Source organism: Aulonocara stuartgranti (genome assembly GCF_965226115.1).
Source record: "Aulonocara stuartgranti genome assembly, chromosome: 10".
Lineage (NCBI taxonomy): Eukaryota > Metazoa > Chordata > Actinopteri > Cichliformes > Cichlidae > Aulonocara > Aulonocara stuartgranti.
In genome coordinates, this window is record NC_138946.1 from 17,262,302 (window position 1) to 17,281,680 (window position 19,379).

The 19,379-nt window shown below is 37.9% G+C and overlaps 2 protein-coding genes across 12 annotated transcripts in view; both read left to right on the plus strand.

The window, feature by feature from the left end:
- Window positions 1–11,588, plus strand: part of ccna1 (cyclin A1) — a 26,126-nt gene extending 14,538 nt beyond the window's left edge. For 6 of the 8 annotated variants that reach the window (XM_082549103.1, XM_082549104.1, XM_082549106.1 and 3 more), the window contains 8 exons: window positions 6,474–6,620; window positions 9,174–9,393; window positions 9,483–9,577; window positions 9,724–9,950; window positions 10,079–10,283; window positions 10,393–10,506; window positions 10,605–10,738; window positions 10,874–11,588. In XM_082549103.1, coding sequence (XP_082405229.1) covers window positions 6,474–6,620; window positions 9,174–9,393; window positions 9,483–9,577; window positions 9,724–9,950; window positions 10,079–10,283; window positions 10,393–10,506; window positions 10,605–10,738; window positions 10,874–10,925 — 1,194 coding nt within the window. In that variant the 3' untranslated portion in view covers window positions 10,926–11,588. Of the gene's footprint in view, window positions 1–2,171; window positions 2,427–6,473; window positions 6,621–9,173; window positions 9,394–9,482; window positions 9,578–9,723; window positions 9,951–10,078; window positions 10,284–10,392; window positions 10,507–10,604; window positions 10,739–10,873 lie in introns of those variants that run through there. The other 2 variants (XM_082549102.1, XM_082549109.1) reach the window with 2 other exon arrangements.
- A 794-nt stretch (window positions 11,589–12,382) lies between these two features.
- sparta (spartin a) lies at window positions 12,383–19,313 on the plus strand. Of its 4 annotated transcripts, none has more exons than XM_082549318.1 (8): window positions 12,383–12,619; window positions 12,831–13,662; window positions 15,311–15,505; window positions 16,212–16,368; window positions 16,632–16,826; window positions 16,929–17,090; window positions 17,848–17,938; window positions 18,951–19,313. In XM_082549318.1, the coding sequence occupies exons 2-8, from the start codon at window positions 12,862–12,864 to the stop codon at window positions 19,192–19,194; spliced, it is 1,845 nt and encodes a 614-aa protein (XP_082405444.1). In that variant the 5' UTR covers window positions 12,383–12,619; window positions 12,831–12,861; the 3' UTR covers window positions 19,195–19,313. The 4 variants fall into 4 exon arrangements, with proteins under 4 accessions (XP_082405444.1, XP_082405447.1, XP_082405445.1 ...); XM_082549321.1 differs by lacking the exon at window positions 18,951–19,313 and adding an exon at window positions 18,149–18,944; XM_082549319.1 differs by having other exon boundaries at window positions 12,386–12,473.
- The last annotated feature ends 66 nt before the right edge of the window (window positions 19,314–19,379 follow it).

Here is a 19,379-nt window from a genome sequence, read left to right on the forward strand (position 1 = left end):
AGTGTCATATGCTTAGAATTTTATTCAAATCTTATTATTATTATTTCCTTGCACCATGACTGAAGAGAAAGCCTGCCACCTGATGGACTACACAAAATGTGCACTCATTTTTCTCAGGCAAAACACACACAGGCTTCAATAAAGATCATTCATTCTCTGTGAATCCACTGACTACACATTTTTGTGTTTATACTTATGTACATGGAAACTCCCTGTTCAGGGGCACATTACATAAAGGTATTTTTTAGCTTCTAGCAATTTATAGCTTCTTGGAATACATTTTAATGTTTGGATATGAATGTTTCCGCTTTGTTTTCTGCTTGTTTGTTTTTGTTTTTTTGGTGTAGTTATCTAATAATGGATCAGTTGTGACTCCGACAATGTGTCATCTTAAAAATGTAAAAGATATTATTTGCATTGCTGCTTGTCTTTGATCAGTGGCTGTTGATCAATGGTCATGACAATTTGCATATTAATGATCAAAGAACTGACCTCACAGCCCATTGTTCACCAGAGGTGCTAGTTTCAGTCATTGTGCAGAGGTACTGTTTATAGGTTTGGGGAAGCCTTCAGGAAACCTGAGTAAGGAAACATTTCTCCCACTGAAAACGCTACATCAAGATGAACAAAATCAACTTTCTGTGACTTCCTTACCTGCATGATTGAGCCTGCATCAAGACGTGGTGCTGAAGGTTCTACAAAAGTCTTTTAACATGATAACTTGTCTTCTACTTATGGATCTTTATTGACTACAGCTTAAAAGATGGCTCAGTGCCAGAAAATCAACCCATTTAAATGAACTCAGTCAATTCTGCCATGAAAGTTCAAATTTCACATTTCAAATTTTATTTGTCACATTCACAATCATACACAGTACGACATGCAGTGAAATGCTTGTTGCTCTGCAATGCCCGACCATAAAACTACAGGAAACATTTACAGGAAAACGGATATAAGAGTTGCATAATAGATAAAACAAAACAAAACATTGAAGTAAGCTTGTAAAGAATAATATGTAAAGAATAAATTAAGAATTTAACCTAAGAAGTAAAGTTTGAACTAAGAATGAAAGTTACATTTTAAAATAAAATGTGCAATAAACAAATTGAAGAAATTATAAAAAACTGTGCAAATAAACAGTGTGCAAAGTAACAGTTTACAGTGGAGTAAACAGGTTACTGAGGTATAGTAATGAGGTACATCATGTTATTATTATTAGAGTGCATGTGCATTGATGTGATGTATGAGAGAATCCAGTCCTACAGTCCTACATCTCCTTATGATGGCTTCTAAAAGCATCTGATTGAGAAATTGAAAGAAATCATCAAAATCCTACAAATTGCTATGACATCCATGTCCATGATGACTGAAAGTAAACTTCTGACCACACATGGTTGTGTAATCAGGCCTGTACAGCTTCAGGTGTTTCACCAAATGCTGCTTGATGGAGTCAGCAGATTTAAACAGTGACCCAGATAAATGTCATCTTTACTTTCTGCTGTCACATTGTTCCTCCATCCATTACCAGGTTTCCCATGTTTTAGCACGTGAGTGAGAGAAGACACAACGTTAATATTATTTATAATATAATATAATATTTATATTTATAGTTGTGAAAATAAAAGTAGGTAAATAGATTTTGTACTCAAAACTTTACAAAAGTTAGGGTTAATCAGTGTGTATATTTTTGTAACACCCACAACTTTATAGATGACGAATATGGTAAGAAAGTGAATTTAAAAATAATATTTAACATTATTCATAAAGCAGAAGAGGGAAAAAGGCCAAGTGAGATTCTCTGTCAAGCAGTTTTTTCAGCATGTTATAAAATGATAAAGTCCTCTACGATTCACAGAAAGAATCTTTTCTTTTTCTTCTTTTCCCTTTTTTGGCAAAGACTATTTATATGTGGAGTATGGCGAAGAGTATTAATAACTTATACATGCAGGCAGCCTTCCTGTTCAATAATTCTCCTACAGCCCCTGCAGCACCTGTAGATTTAATAAAACACACTGACCGAACACAACTCATTTTTCTCGCCTCAGGGCATCAGTTAAGATTGATCTATAATATGTAGAGTCGAAGTTGTGAAGAGTTCAAATAAAACTAATCAATCAAGGGAAAATATTGAGCGGATAAATCCAGTAACCCATGTGACGTTGACCGTCGGCGGTTGCGTTCTGCCACGTGATTGGACAGAGACTCAGGAGGAAATAGCTGATTTTCGAGGCAAACATCGCCGAAAGAAAGTAAAAAAAAAACCTGCTACACCCAGAAACCTGCTTCAAGTCACGCGAAGAGATCCAGAGGGCGCTGTTGGTACAGATTATTAACAACCAAGTCAGGGGCAGCTGTCGATTGTCCGACTTGGTCGGTGGTGGTGACGCTGAAACGCTAAACTGCTAACTGCACTGATCCTGATCATGGTGAGTTTACAGTTAGGAACAAATACACTAAAAAGTACATGTAACCATGAGCTGGCAGTGGTCTGTGATACATCGGGGTGATGCACTGTGTTTTCACAGTGCAACATCCTGTTTTCCTTGATTTTTTTCTGACTGATTCCTTCTGCTAATTTTTAGTAACCATGGCAATGTGAGACCATAATTGCACCGGGAATATTCATAGTGCCGTGCAGGTCCGGAGTCACCCCTGATTCCTGGATATTTTTCCTCCAATGATCCAGATTTTCTTGTATTTTTTAAGTGGTCTTGAGCAGTAGCTCTCCAGGCTTTCTAAAGAGCTTTCACAGTGTTTTTTTTTTCCACCCATTTTCTGTCCGGTCCGAGTAATATTTTTGTTTTCTTCGGGTTTCTTTTATTTATTTGTTTGTTTGATAAGGCACTTAACACTGACACGAATGATTAAAGCTTAAAAATAATATATCAATGTTGCATCTACAACAACTTAGCAAATAAACAATTTTTAATATCATACTTAAAAAGGCCGACACAAAAACATCATAATTTATTCTAACTGCTTTTTTTGGCGAAGAATTTTCAGTCGAAAATTTTGAAATGTATCCTGCATTTGCATGTATGTTTGCACATTTCAATAAATCTGTCCTCCAAAAAACCTTCTTTTTTTAAATTTTTCTAAAATATAAAGAAAGGAAGGGTGGCTCAAGACTTTTCACACCACTGTAAATGATTCTTTATTTCATTTTTAGAAAATATGAAAACAATGCATACTAATCTTTCCTTACTGAAAGATTAAAAACATGCCTTTTTAAAAAATAGAATTACTGAAAAGACACTGTGTTCACACGCTTAGTGAATGGGAACTTTTATACTTTTTAACATCCTAATAGTGGATTATGCTTCTGAAGTCACAGAAAGTTGATTCTGTTCATCTGGGCGTCGCATTTTCAGTGGGAGAAACTTTTCACCACTCATCCCAATGACTTCTTCAGCCTTAGCTGACTCCAGGTTTTCCCACCCTTCTAAACAGCGCATGCACTGACTAACGATGGGCTGTGAGTTCAGTTTTATGACTGTATACAGTTGTCATGACCACTAATCAATGACCATGAGTTAATGTAATTAGCGAACTGTGTCCTGATATATTTATATGGCTCAGTGGTATTTCAGAACAGGATAATAGACCCCTTCTTTCACTTCCTCCATATGCAAAGTAGACATTCTAGGTGAAACTGGGGAACTTATGGCACGCCCATGTTTATGCCATATTTGTCTACATAGTGTGTTGATGTTTGTGACACACAACTTCTGATTATTAGATCAAAAGTAGATCAAATTTCCTTTACTGCCTGATCTCATACTTTAAATTCAGATACATTTTGAAGAGTTTACTTATCTCAAAGTCTTTATTGGATCTGCTTTTCCTCTGATTTTTAGTACATTAATGGTAAAAACAAAACAAAACTGTCTCACCTGTTTGTTTAGCAGGTGACTCTATGATTTGTGAAGCTTGGAGACCCTTAACAGAGGATTTCATTTATAGATTTAGACTCGTAATTTTTCTGCAATCCGCGACTGAATCTCGGTTCCTGTGATCCGCCATCTTACTCACGCACTAGCTTTAGGCAGTCCTTGCCAAAGTGAGTAAAAATGACATCAAGATGTCATTTGTAAGAGTTACAAACCCATTCTCTCTCACTGTAGTATTGAAAAAGGACATGCTCAGGAATACACGGTGTAACACTTTTGCAAACAGTTTTTTTGTTGCTATGACCTCAGTTGGTGTAGATTTAAGATGACCTATGACTTTTCTCTCTTTTACCATTTTTTTTGTGTATTTTTACTTGCAGAGCTGAAAGATTCACTTTTCAACTTTTAGTTGTTTAACTCATTTAATACCAGCAGTTTTTAGTAATAGTAAACTGATCAATCCATGCATTTTTTTTTTCACGTAGCTTCACCGGTCCCTGCCTCTTGTATTTGATAGCTACAGTTGTGGTTAGAAGTTTACATTTACTTATCAATGACATGAATGCCCTGCTAATTTTGGGTTTTGCCATCTTCAACCAAACAGTTTCAGTAAAAGCAGTTTTAATTATAGTATACGCAGCACAACACTGAGCATCATCCCTGCCATACATGCTCCACCTCCTGTTTTTAGAAAAACAGGAGGTGGAGAGTGATTGGAGTCAAAATGAGCTGGAAATCTGTGACAAACTAGAATCAGTAGAGCTTTAAAAAGGGAACAGTACAAATTTTATATAGAAATTCCACCCATGATGCCAGCAGGGACACAAACAGTAACTATATTCTACATTGGAGAAACTAAAAGGAAATTCAGCTGTGGTCAGAAGTTTGAATTGACTTTTCTCTAATCCACACAGGGTCACAATTATACATACGGGCTCAAATACATGCATTCACTTAAATCTTTTTATAAGTGGTCAAAAAGTTGTACAAAGTCTTGAAAAGGCCAAGGAGTGTTAACTCATTATTAGTGATTATGGTCGACTACAACTGTTATTTTCATTTGCCAGGACAAAAAAGATTTGTTTGACAGCACTCATTGGATTGACCAATGCTCAGAACAATAGGGACGTCTAAGAAACTCAGTGAAGATCTAAGACGGAGAATTGTAGAGTTACAGAAGTTGGGAACGTCGCTAAACAATTTCTAGAAACCTGCAGATTCCAAGATCATCAATTCAAACTAGACTATATAAGTACAAGTTATTCAGATGTGCCTGAAGTCTGGAAGAAGACACAAACTTTCACCTTCGTGCTCATCTGAAATTTGAAAGTGCATACATGGATGACCCAAATTCCTGTTGGAGAAATGTTTTATGGCCAGAGGGGTTTAGGAACAACCCTTACATTGGGAGGGGGGTCTGATAAATTTGTTAAGCAATATAGGAATAAAAGCTTTAATCGTTACACTCCAGAGGCACGTCATCTCATCAGAAAAAGACTTGGCTATGTTGATCATGACTCAAAGAGGGAAGGACACTCTTGGCAGGGTTTACATTCTGGGCCAGAGAAGACAGACGGTTTGAGAAAGCAGTAAAGGAAACCAAAGCCCCCATCTGTGAACGACCATCGTTCAAAACGGGTGTTGGCTAACGACTCGAGCTTATCCACGTAATCATAGACAAAGATTAAGCTATTTGGCCTCAATGACAAGTAAATGTAGTAAGGAATAATGATATGTAATTCATCAACTTCACATCAAAACAACAGTTAGATGGCTGAAGCTTGGACACAGTCGGGTGTGAACTGTGATCCCAAACACAAAACTGGTTTTGTAATGGATAAAGCAGGCTAAAATTAAGCTTCTGGAATGGCCTTCCCAAAGCCCTGACCTCAACACGACTGATAATCTGTGACACATGTCCACCCTAGTTTAAATATGAACCCTACCAATTCTGTCAAGAAGAGATCTACCCAGAATTATGCCAGAAACTCGTTGATGGCTACCAAAAGCATGTGGTTGAGCCACAACATGCTAAGAGACATTTAACCAAAGAGAAACTTATACCATAGGGTTAGTGGGGTGTGTATGTATATTTTAAAGCCTGTGTGTGTACTTTTGAGCCTGTGAGAATTATAGAAAGCTATTAAAGATGCTGTACAAATATTGCACCCTGTTAAAAGAGCAGTTGAAAGTGATAATTAAAAGCCCAAAGTGACCATGACTTTGATGCACATGATGAATGCGTATAAACTTCTGACTAAAACTGTAGTTGATCTCCCTTATATGATATTTTCTATGTGATAGTTTTATTATAAAAAACAAACAACTTCATCCACTTTAGCGCTGCGAAACCTGTAATGTGTTTTCCAACATTTCTCTAACTTAAAATCAGTCACTTGCAATCCTGTTTGGCTGCTATACTGCTTTAAAGCATTTTTACTCTGAAAGTAAAGTCTTCATACTTGCTTGCTGTGTTTGCCAATGTATACAGGAAATTGACAGAGACCTGATAATCATTATAATCTTTCTGGATAAAAAAAATCATATTTTTTACTTGTTCTTTTCCAATGTCTTTGTTTAAAGATGAACTTTAGCAAAAGTCAACGCAGTCGAGCCAGCAAAGAAAATATGGCACCCTCAGCCAGAGTAGATACACTGCAGAGGTCCAAACAGCGGACGGTGCTCGGAGTCTTGTCAGAAAATGAACTGCGAGGTCGATCCCTCAGCCAGGTAGGTGACAGAGAAAAAACACTCCCCACCGCTGTTAACGTGACAATCATGTTAGCTTGTCTATGTTGGTTCTCAGTCATCTAGGACAAAGTAAATGTTTCAGCTTTCATTTAAGAGGCTTCTTCATTTGATATTCAACCTCTAATGGAGATTGTGCCATTGGATGTCATCCCGAAGGTCACTGAGCTACTATTGTCACATGAGCCAGGTACAGCAAATTTATTACACCATAAAAACAAGAAAAATTAAATATTTTAGAAATACCTCAAAACCTTTTTAAAACTAGCAATTACTGTATTTACCAACATACTGGTCTTGTCTGAGAAGCCAGAAATTAATCAAGCATAAGATTTAACATCTAAAATGGATTTTTCTGTTCAGGAATGCAAGTAAATAATTTTAGTTTGGCTTCGTAATCACATCATTTTCCTGCTTTTTTGTAAAACAGTAAAATTGAAAATGAACTGTTCACCAAAATAACAGTAATAATTATATTTTATACTTAAAATTGTCATTCTGATTAAAGAGCTTATGCGTATTGGTAGATTAATATTACAGAAACCAAGGTTGTTAAATCTAAACTGAAAATTAAAACTAGACACAAAAAACTAAAAAGCAGACCTTTGAAAAAAAGTTAAATTACTTTGTGAACTTGGAAAACTAAATAAAATAAATAATAATAAATAGTGTTTTTTTTTTTTATCAGAAATTGCCTCATGAGGCTTTGATAGTTGTGTTTATTGAGACTGTGGATGACTGTGTCAACTGCTTTCAAAAGGTAATGGGTCGTTATTGTAATGTATTTACTGATGTCCTTAAATCTTGTCTCTGGTATGTGCCCACCATAATAAAGTGAATTACTAACAACTAACAACTAAAACTAAGACTGAAACATTTGACTTGAAGCAAAAGGTTAAAATGAAATAAAAATAAAAATTAAGACTAGAAATGAATTAGAAAAGTGTTTTTGGTTATTATCAATACTGCTGATTTAGGGTGGATGAGTAATAAACCTTACACTAGGAGTTGGTCGGATAAATTTGTTAAGCACTGCATGAATAAAAGCTTTGATCAGTGCCAGTGCAACACAAGACTCCACTAGATTGATCAAAGGAGAAAGGAAACTCTCGCTAATGTTCACAATGTCTGGACTGAGAAAACAGACGGTTTGAGAAAGGTGTAAAGGAGGCCTTAGTCTTTGGCGCCAAAGAAAAACGATTACAGGTCACCAGAGAACTTCAATCTATACATCTAAAAACCACAAACCAGGCGAGAAATTTGGGTGTAGTGATGGATGCAGACCTAAACTTAGAAAAACACATTAAGACAATAACAAAGTCAGCTTACTATCACCTCAAGAATATATCAAGGATAAAAGATCTGATGTCTCAACAGGACCTGGAAAAACTAGTCCATGCATTCATCTTTAGTAGGCTTGATTACTGTAACAGCATCTTTACAGGTCTACCTAAAAAATCAGTCAGACAACTACAGCTCATTCAGAACTCTGCTGCTCGAGTCCTCACTAAGACCAAAAAAGTGGACCACATCAGTCCAGCTCTGAGGTCTTTACACTGGCTGCCTGTCCGTCAGAGGATAGACTTTAAAGTTCTGATGCTGGCCTATAAAGCTCTGAATGGTTTAGGACCAAAATACATCAATGACCTCCTGACCCAGTATGAACCTTCCAGATCCCTCAGGTCATCTGGATCCGGTCTTTTATCAGTTCCCAGAGTCAGAACCAGACACGGAGAAGCTGCATTCAGCTTTTATGCTCCATATATCTGGAATAAACTCCCAGAAAGCCTCAGATCAGCTGAAACACTCAGTTTATTTAAATCCAGGTTGAAGACTCACCTGTTCTCAGCTGCATTTGAATAAAGCACCAAATCCACACTTTTAAGCTTAAATTTCAAAACTTACATTTAACTACTGATTTTATCTACTGTTCTGATTTTATCTGTTTTGATTTTATATACTGTTTTGTTTGTTTGTTTGTTTGTTAATTAGTTAGTTAGTTTATTTGCTTGTTTTAATCAATTTTAAATCATGCTTTTTATTTGTTCTTGTTTCTAATGTCTCTGTAAAGCACTTTGAATCACCTTGTTGTTGAATTGTGCTATACAAATAAACTTGCCTTGCCTTGCCTTGCCTTGTCCACTGTGAACGACCATCGTTGAAAACGGGTGGTGGTTGACGACTTGGGAAGCTTTCTCAGGAGTTTCAGCTGCCAATCAAGTTGCCTCAGATAATTTTAACAAATCAAACGATGATGAATGGGACAATGGTAGATAGAGGCTTCACCCTTTGTCCCCATTCTCAGTAATGATCAACGCCCCTTTTTCATACCTTCACTCATGTGTCGACCCAATAGTAGGTCAGCGACTCTCAGGACCAAGTCCCACTGGGGGTTTATATATCTGGAAGTTCTCTCCTCTGTTATTTCAAAACTGAACAAGACTCGTGGAGGAGAAGGGAAACATCACGCAAGAAATCCAGCTCTCTTCTTTTTAAGGAACCAAGGCCATCATGTTGGGTTATTATCATTTTCAGGGTGGCCAGTTTTCCAGACACAGCTCAACCTCAGAAAGCTCTCAACTCAACTGTCTGGGCTGCCCTTCCAGCTCCAGCTTTGATGTGTACGTGGAAGAGGCTTGCGAAGTTGTCCTTGCGGCTTCTGGCGAAGAAGTTGTCGGACACCGTAATTACCAAGATGAGGAAACCAATGCCCTGCACAATGAAGATATGGTAATCATGCTGGAGCTGAGTTCAAGTGAGTATGACAGATTAAAAAAGAATCTACCAAGAAAACTTGTTGTTTTTTCCTCTTTCCTTAATGCTCATTACTTTTTACTTTTATAGGTCCACGCCAGGATGCTTCTACGCCTTCTGAATCTGAGGAGGTTTTTTGTGTGGAGTATGCCAGAGATATTCACCAGCACTTGAGGAATAATGAGGTTTGAATTTTTTTGTTTGTATGTTTGGTTATTTTTATTTATTTATTTGCCCAGTGACCTCCATAATTTCTTTCAACCTTATTGCAATGTAATTGTGACTTGTTGTTCTTTAGTTCACTATATAATGTTTTGGCTTCTGATTGCAGATTGCATTCAGGCCAAGGCCAAAGTATTTAGAAAGACACCCAGAGATCACGGATGATATGCGCGTCGTTCTGGTGGACTGGATGGCTGAGGTGGCGCAGGAATTCCAACTTCAAGCTGAAACTCTTCATCTTGCTATCAATTACTTGGACCGATTTCTCTCCCTCATCGGAAATGTGAAACGAGGCAAGCTGCAGCTGGTTGGCACGGCTGCCTTGGTGATTGCTGCGTAAGTCACTGTTTGTTTCTAATGATCAATGCTTTTTTTTCCCTTTTCTTTTTTGCTAATAGTCTGTGCTAATAGTCAACCTTACATATAACATGCCATCTGATCTGCTACTTTTTTTTTTTTTTTAGAAAATATGAGGAGAAGTCACCTCCTAAACTCGACCAATTTGTGACCATCACAGACAACACCTACACTAAGAAACAGCTGCTTCGGATGGAGCAAGCATTTCTAAGTGTGCTGGGCTTCAACTTGGCGGCACCCACCATAAACTCGTTCCTTCACCTTTTCATGGCCATCCAGTCTGTCTGTGCCAACACCAAAAACCTGGCCCTGGTGAGTAAATTGAACCATTTAACAATAGTCAGGCCAAATGCCTTTAAGGAATATGGATATGATTTTCTATTTTTATTTATTGTATTTTTTTTTTATTTCTGCTTTCTAGTATGTGGCGGAGTTAAGCCTGCTGGAAATGGATCCATTTCTACAGTACAGCCCATCTATGGTTGCTGCTGCAGCCTACTGCCTAGCTTCCTACACCATAAATACGTCTTTATGGGTAAGTTTAATATTTTATTTGGTTAATCTAATTTTATTGAAATTTCTTAAGAAATTAGGAAAAAAATGTGACTTTTAACCTGTGTTTTTCTGCTTTAGCCCGATTCTTTAGTGGCTTTTAGCGGATACACGATGGCTGACATTTCTCCCTGCCTGACTCACCTGTACAAGCTATACGCCAGCGCAGAGAGTCGCCCACTACAGGGCATCAGAGAAAAGTACAAAAATTCAAAGTAAGGAATGGTTCATGTATTTTAAAATTCAAACCACTTTAAAAACAACTATGATAAGATGAAAGCCTGTCATGTGCAGTTTTGCATGTCTTATTTTCTGTCTTTCCTTATGATGTTTTCTGTCTCCGTTTACAGGTACTGTGGCGTTTCATGGATCACTCCCCCTGCTTTTTTGTTTTTCCCGTGACTCACTGCTACACCCATCTGACACAATGAAATGAAGAACAAAACAAACAAAAAAAAAACAAGCAAGCAAAGTGGCATTTGCTGCCAAGACTATTCATATAAGCCGATCTGGACTTTTTTTTTAAAATTTATGCAGATGAAAATAACCTGTCCAGATGATCCAGATATCTGCAATAATAAGCCATGTCTGATATTTTTCGAGTTGTTTTGCATGAAAATGTCTGTTTTCTGGTAAGATGCCGTAGAAGTGGTTACCTCAGAAGGTTTCCTGCATCACACACTATTGTCTTTTCATGCAGAATATTTGCTTTTTACATTTGTATATATTTGCAGTGTGTGCTTTTTAAACTTTTATTAACTTTTTTTTTCTACAGCACTTGTACATGTGCAATACATACTTGCAAACACAAACCGCAAGATTTATGTTAACACAGAAAATGATTTGCATTAAAACAAACCGCCTTTTAAGCCTGAACTAAGGCACCATTCTGCGCAGTTAATGTAAAAGTGAACTAAAAGCCACTTTTTATATGTACATGGTGGCAATGGAAAAAGTTTTGGAAGGTAGTATTTAGTGGTAGTTTACTAGAATTATGTATTATGACTGATTGAAAAATGTTTTTAGATAGTATGAACTTTTCAATAAAAGTTCATAGTTTCACAAGAGTTTTTGTCACTGTGTTTTATTTCTTCTTCTGAATGAAATTCTTAATGCATTTAAATTGCAATGTTTAAATATTGTTGTAGCATCCAGTCGAACTGAGAAGGCCAGAACTGATGGTTGTTGAATGACCTTTATTATTCCTTGCCGTGTATCAGACAACGAACCAACGTAAGAGCTAGACAAACAAATAAAACAATTAACATATTATTCATGTAACAGCATCTTAACCGCTCATTACGCTGGTCTAACCGTTTTCTATTAAACTATATAATACATATTATGCATTTCAGATTGCTCAAATTAAATCATATACATTACAAACCTTGTTCCCCTGTCGACTGTAGCTAGAACCATTCGTTTTTGTACAATTTAACTATATTCTTCTCTCCCTTTTCTCCGTTAGCATTAGTTTTCCGTTTTCTTCCGTCTCTTTTGCACATCAAGTTGTTTACCGTTACATCATTCACTTCCGGTCACATAGAAAGTTACCAAAATAAAAGCACAAATGTCATATTACGTGAATATGAGATCGCTTTACATATTCGCCGTTACAATTGTGCATTAAATTGTAAATTAAATTTCACACCGGGATTTTCGGCGTTTTTAATTTGTCATCTTTAAAATGACATCTCTAAACGGCTTTATCGTCATCATCATTCAGACGGGACTGACATATGTTTCGTAGATTTTAGACTGGCAAGGCATCTACAACAGTTAAAAGACGGACAATCGGTTTGGAGTTTACTTTGAAAGGACTGGCCGGAAGGCGTTTTTTTTTTCTCGCGCCTATCCCGGTTACTTTGATGCGCGAGGCTGGTGGAGCGCGAGAAGACGCCGCAGAGTTAAGAGAAAACTGATATGAGGAGGGGATTTTCAAACCTAAATGTCAGTAGAACACTTGAAGATTCAAATAACGACTCTTTGAAGCATTTTCTTTTTTTTTGGCAGTAATTGAAGTTCAGTTTCCTAGTAGTCTCCCAGTGATGTGTGGGAAAGCTTTAGAAAGCTCGCACGCAGGTCTTGTTGTTCAGGTAAAACCTGCCGTTTAACCTCTCTGCTGGCAACAGCTGCCAATAACAGTTACATTGCTGAGATTTTTCTCACGTAACTCATAAACGCTGCTGTCACAGAGTACGTAAGATCTGAATTAGTGCCACTGACTACATTTTCTTTCTAGAACAGGTACTATACACTATACACACACAGAAGAGAGCTAACAAGCTTTCATTATCTCCTCTCTAGTTTTCTTGCGCCCTTTCCTCAGTGGTAGGCAATGGGTGAACCTGCTGAATTACTGCTCATCAGGGACCAGTATGAGCTGGCGTTTCATTCTTTGAGTCGTGGACTGGCTGCTGAAGAGGCAGAGAAAAGAGCCGAGGCCCTCGAGTATTACAGGAAGGGTCGGCTTCACCTCACTCAGGGACTGGAGGTTCCCACTGGAGGGCAGCGGCAGCAGGGAGCGAACTGGGACACAGCCCGGCGGCTTCAACAGAAGATGAGGGATACTTTAAAGACAATTGAGAACCACCTTTCTGACCTGGAAACATCTCAGCTTACTATAACAGCAAACCAGAGAGACCAGCTGTTGAAGGATCTTTCTGTTCCCCAACTTTATCCAGACCTGGCACCTAACGGCCAGCCTCCCCAAAACTCTGTCCACCATCTCTACCCCACCATACCTGCTACCACCCACAACATTGTCCCAACCCCCAACACAGTCCCTGTCAGTCCTGCGACCCCTCCTGCTCCAGACACACTCCCTGCAGTGGTTTCAAAAACTATAGCCATGGCCAGTCCAGCAGAGCAGCCTCCAGCATACACACCACAGCCCACAGATGGGCACCGTATCCTGGCTTATGCTCCTGTTGAAGGTGGCTTTTGTCCAGGAAGACAGACTGCAGCAGTAGCAGGAGAAAATGGAACTGAACTGCTGTGCATCCCTTCCGGGGTGCAGCTATTTTTTGTGGCACCAAACGGGCAAGTCAGCTCACTCTCCTCTCCAGGCTACCTTCGCATCATTGTGGTGAACAGTCAGCAGGATTCCCCTGCTGAAAAACCTGCAGTGTTTTTACATGTAAGTATATTTATTGTTAAGTGTATGTTAACCTGTGAGAGTGTGTATTTTAGAAAAGCATTTTTATTTTGGGCGTGTGTCCTGAAGAGCAAGCAGGTGTGACCTCAGGGGAATTGTTTCTTCTGTTTGAGAAGCCTTTCATAACTCTGAGTCAAAGAAATGTTCCTCTTACAAATGATGACGTGTTTTTGACACATTCCTTAACCACTTAAAACACAAGAGAAGTTCCCTACAATAATAAATACACCTTTTAAATGTATTTTTTTATGTACAAGTCGAACAAGACAGTGTGGGACTCATGTTTCATATTATAATTTATGCTATATGCAAGGTTTACGTAATTTATACTTACTTTTTATAGTAATGTAGTGTGAGAAAATTAAAAGGTGCCACTTTTATTAGTAAATTATGGTATTATAAAGTCTTAAGTTTTTTTGTAGACTGCAATTTATGGATATGTTTAGTTCAACAATAAGTATGTGTGTCTACAAAATGTTGGAACTGAATGCTAAAAAGGCAGTGTTGTTAACTGATTTCTTACACCTTTTTTTTTTTTAGCAACAAATGGTGGATTAGATGTATTTCTTTTCTGAAAAAAGGCCTTTAACATTTTTTAAAAAAAATATTAAAATAGTTACATATTAAGTTTTAATCATGCCACCAATTGATAGATTGCCCAAATGCTTCACCCTCAGCTTGCAATCCCATCATTGTTGTTACACTGAAACAGCAATGTTGCAGATGAAATTGGTTGCTGAAGTACAAATGCTTATTATTTATTAGACTCTTAAATGAATAACAGTCTAGTTTTCATTTAACAGAAAACTAGACTGTTTCATTTGAGACTTATTATAGCTTGTTCATCTATAGAGCAGATATTCGTTGCTTAATCTTTCCTGTGCAACAGTGTGATTTTATCTACTTTATATCCATTCATATCCTTTTTACTTTGTGCTTTCTGGCAACCTTCTGTGTGATGGCTTTTGTATTGAGTTTATATAAAATACCAATCTATTCTGGCACCTTTACAAAGCCTGTATTATGCTGTGCTGTAAACTGCACTGCAACCCATGACTCTTGTTTCCCACCCGACCAGGCTGGTAGGCTGCTCCTGTATTCTGTCCTTGCTTTGTTTTGGGCCAAGACAATGGTCCCATTAACAGATGACTCTGCGCTTCTGTTGTATTGCTGTTCAGTGTCCTGTGCCCTCACAGGGGTCATGTTATCAGCCGGCATACCAGTGGTACGATGCAGCAAGTGTCTGTATTTTGCCTCAGTTGAGAAGTGACATTAATCCTGAATCCTTAAATCCTACAACGTGTCTATAAACAGACTAGAGGAAATTGTAAATACTTGGAAATGAGAGTACAGTTTTATGCTCAAAAGAGAAAAAGAAAGCACAAATCCTTGGGAAAACCCTTCAAACCAAATCTTATAATATCTTCCAGTGAAGTTATTTGATGAAATAAATTGCATATGGGACATATTCCCCCTCATGGAAACAAACACTCAGCAGATGTTGTCATTTCTCACTCTCTGTGTCATATTAAAGATTTCAGGTTTCTGTTATAAACAGCAGATGTGGATCTAATTTCAAGGACTCTTAACATTCATCACCTACATATTTTAATGTCATTGTGTTTTCCAGGTATGCGATTGGATGTACCCACTGACAAAAGACACCCCAGTGCTGCTGGCTAACTCCGGGATCTTTATGTTCCCTGACTCCTTGGCAGAAATGCCAGGGTGCTATGCGGGTATAGTGTTGTCTTCTGAACTGCCTCCTGCAGACCTGCAGACTTTTCAGGACCTCCTGTCACAGCTTGCTGAATTCAGGATCCAGGTCAGCTTTTACTTCCTTTAGGAAACAAATGCAAGGGTGTGTATGTGTTGGAGCGGAGCTTTGGTGCAATTTTTATAGGATGTTTCTCCTGGTTTGGAAACAGAAAGACCTTGTAGGTAGTAGCTCCTGATGGCGCCTTGGAAATTTTATACATACATATACTGTCAATTTGCTAACTAGTACAGGGAAGATGAAGCTTTTTGAGGTCTGCTATTTATTTGTGCCCAAAAATGATCATTGGGTATGTGAGGGTGTAATGATTTTATCTCTCCATTTTTACCTGTCTTATTGTCTCTATCACAAAGGTTAGCTGTAAAACTACCCAAAACTGTCAAACTGAATTAAAAGCCTTGTGAAACTCTACATTCAAAGCAGTTTGTTATATTGTGTCCATGCATTTAAACAAGCCCTGATTTAATAACTGGAAACGATGCAAAACAAACTCAGTGTCTTAGTGAGTTGTCTTAGTAAAAGCATTAATTGAACCTTTTTGTGGAAACTGAAAACTCATGTTGTGGCTGGTTTAAGTTGTTACACTAGATATACTAGAAACACATTTTTCTTTGACACTTCTTTGACACAGGAGGAATGAAGTGGTTATGTCATGTTGTAGGTAAAAAAATATGCCAACTCTGTTTGGGCGTACTTTTTTTTTTTTTTTTTTTTAAAGCAACCCACCCACTGTTTTTGTCCCTTGACTTAACAGGGTCCAGAGGGCACAGAGTCAGAGGTAGTCAACTTGAGTACGAAAGTCCCCCTTAATCCCACAAAAGAGCAAGTAGAACCGACTACATCAGCAGGAGAGCAGGAAAAACTACCACTTCCTGGATGGAGTGAGAAGATGGGTCAAGGAATCTTGACAGGTGAGTTTATAAGCAAGAGTCCTAATGAAGGGGAAAAAATAACTTGTATATATCCCTTCAAAGTGTTGTATTGAATTCTTATACATTAGACATCCCTCTGTATAAAAAAATGCCCACTAGTGGGTGTTGTTTATCTTTGTAATGCCCTTCAGTGCTTCAAAGAAAATGTTGTTGAAATAGCTTTCATATAGTTTTATTAGAAATTTTTTAAATGACAGTTTCTTTGCTGTTGTACATTCACTATCTCAAATATATCTCCATAGGAGCGCTTCGGTTGAGTGATTCACTGATAAAAGGAGCAGAAGCTACTGGTAGGGCCATTCACAAAGGAGCAGCCAAGATTCGAGACCAACTCACACCTGAAGAGACTCCTTCAGAGGTCAGCCCCAGTACCACCAAACGTCTGGAGATGGCCAGAAAGGCCACTGGGGGTGCTGTTCGAGTCAGCCAGTTCTTGGGTGAGCACTACTTTGAAATAATCCAAGACATCATGTTTTTAAGTCATGGAATCTCTGAACTCTACTTCCAAAATAATAATGATTACCTTTCTGTATCTTTAGTGAATGGTGTAGGCACAGTGGCAGAAAAACTGGCAGAAAAGATGGCACCTCATGTGAAGAAACATGGTGCAAAACTGGTTCCAGAAGCTTTGAAGAAGAAAGAAGACGGCCAAGCTTCCAAAATGGATGGAGCCAAGTTTGTAGCGGTCAGCACTGTGCATGGTATGTACAAGACTTCAGGATGTTCACAACAAGGTTACAGTGCAGTAAAAAAAAAGTACTGAAATGAGTGGACTTGTTTCACATTTACCAAAAAAAAAACATCCTGATGATTCTCAAGACTTTTGGAAAAATATTCTGTGAATTGATGAGACAATTTTTTGGAGGGTTTGAATCCTCTTGTCTGCCATAAAGCTAACATAGCATTAGTAAAAAGAAGATCATACTATTAGTCAAACATGGTGGTGGTAGTGTGATGGTCTGGAGACTGGTTTGATGCTTCAGGACCTGGAGAACTTGATGGAAATCAATTATGCTCTGTATTAGAAAATCTTGAAGGAGAATATCAGGCCATCAGTTCACATCCTGAAGCAGAACTGTGTTTGAGTTATGCAGCAGGACAGTGACCTGAAACTCACCAGCAAGTCCACGTCTGAATGATTAAAACCCCCCAAATAAATGTCTTGAAGTGCCATAGTGAAAGTCTGAACTTAAAGCTAACAGAACCAGTTATTAGGTTTAGAGGGCATTTACTTATCTTTGTCCAATATTAAAATTTGATTGATGATCTGAAACAACACCTGCGTGACAAATATGCAAAAACTCAAGGAGAGGGCAGATGTTTTTTCAAGACACTAAATGTTAATCAGTTAAAAAATTGTGCATAGACTGATACAATTCTCATATCATCACTAGCACTAACTATCACATTAAAGTTCTAACGTATAAGGTTTCTAAAATCGGTGATATTTTGAACTAGGTTTGGCTACCATTTGGTCCAGTCTGGAGACTGGAGCAAAACTTGTTGGGAAAAGTGTGGCAGCAGAGACGGTCTCAACTGTCACTTACAAGTAAGTTCATATATTTTAATTAATTCATGCTTTAGTATCATGAGTGGATTAATGTTATCTTTTGTTTCCATCTTGTTTCTGAACCTGTTTGGTCATTTTAAACATCAGTACCAAGCTGGATCAGAAACCAGTCTGATTCTTACCTACTTTGCCTCTTTCTTCTTGGGATGGTGGTGCTCTGACCTGCTTTTCACACCTATTTCTTTTCAGATTTAGGGGCTTAGAGAATCTTTTAAACTTGTCCAGAAACATATGACTGCACAGCGGACTAAAGGAAAAGGCTTGTAAACTAACACGTGTACCTGCTCAACCCTTTCATGCACACAGCAGTAAACTGTCAACAAGATAAATACAACAACATAACGCGGAACTAACTTAATCAAAATGGCATTTCTTAGTCATACATGTCAGACACAGAAAGTATGTGTTTTGGTTTCTGTTTTGACTCTTTGTAATTTAAAACCTTGCCTAAACAGGATACGTAACAGATTGGGTGTTTCCTTTGCTCTAGCCCCATAAATGCAACACTGCTTTTATGCTTCGTGTCTAATTCCCTCTGTGTGTTATTCAAAGAACAGTAATGGCTTTGAAAACATAGGTGACCTACACTCAGTGATATGTCTGAACACCTTCTGTGTAGACAAATACATCCCTGGAGTTGGTGCTACTGGGCTAATGTTCTGTTTGAGCTGTGGCTTCTGTGTAGACACAATATAAATATCAGGTGTCTTTCTGGGTCTGTCCATGTTACTGTTACATGTCAGCTTGTGCTGGGTGGTGATGCTTATGCTCTTCATACTATTTATCTGTAGATATTTTCCATAGTTTGTTGTTAATAAACAGCTATAAATAATGATATGACTGTGTTTTCCTAATTCTTTTGTCTTTTTTATGTGAATGACTGTAGTAAACAAACTTGCCCCAGATTTCAATTCACATGCTCATTAAATTTTCTTCCATCACACAACTCTACCACCATTTCTGTAACCTCACCACATTAATTGTGGTGAAGGTACGGCAACAATGCAGGCGAAGCCACAGACACTGGTCTCCAGTCGGTGATCAACATTGGCGTGACTGCAAACAACATCGATAATGTAGGCATCAAAGCCTTTTTCAAGAAGGCCGGCAAATGCACGGCCAAGGAATTGCCCGCAAAATCAAATGAAGAGAAAAAGTTGCAGAAGGAAGTACAAGAGGATGAGGCTGAGGCAAAAGATGTACAGAAGAACAAGGAAGAAGAGAAGAAAAAATAGATTTCCAGTGCATCTTAATGCCTTCCTGCATGTTTTATCTTTGATAGGGATCTTATGAAAAATAGACCTTTCAGTTCTTTGCTATATTTTGTCATGTCCATGTGAACATACTAGAATTAATTTAACACTGAATGGAGTTTTGCTTCTAATTTTAAGTTATTTAAGTCTGTGTTTCATTCATTAGA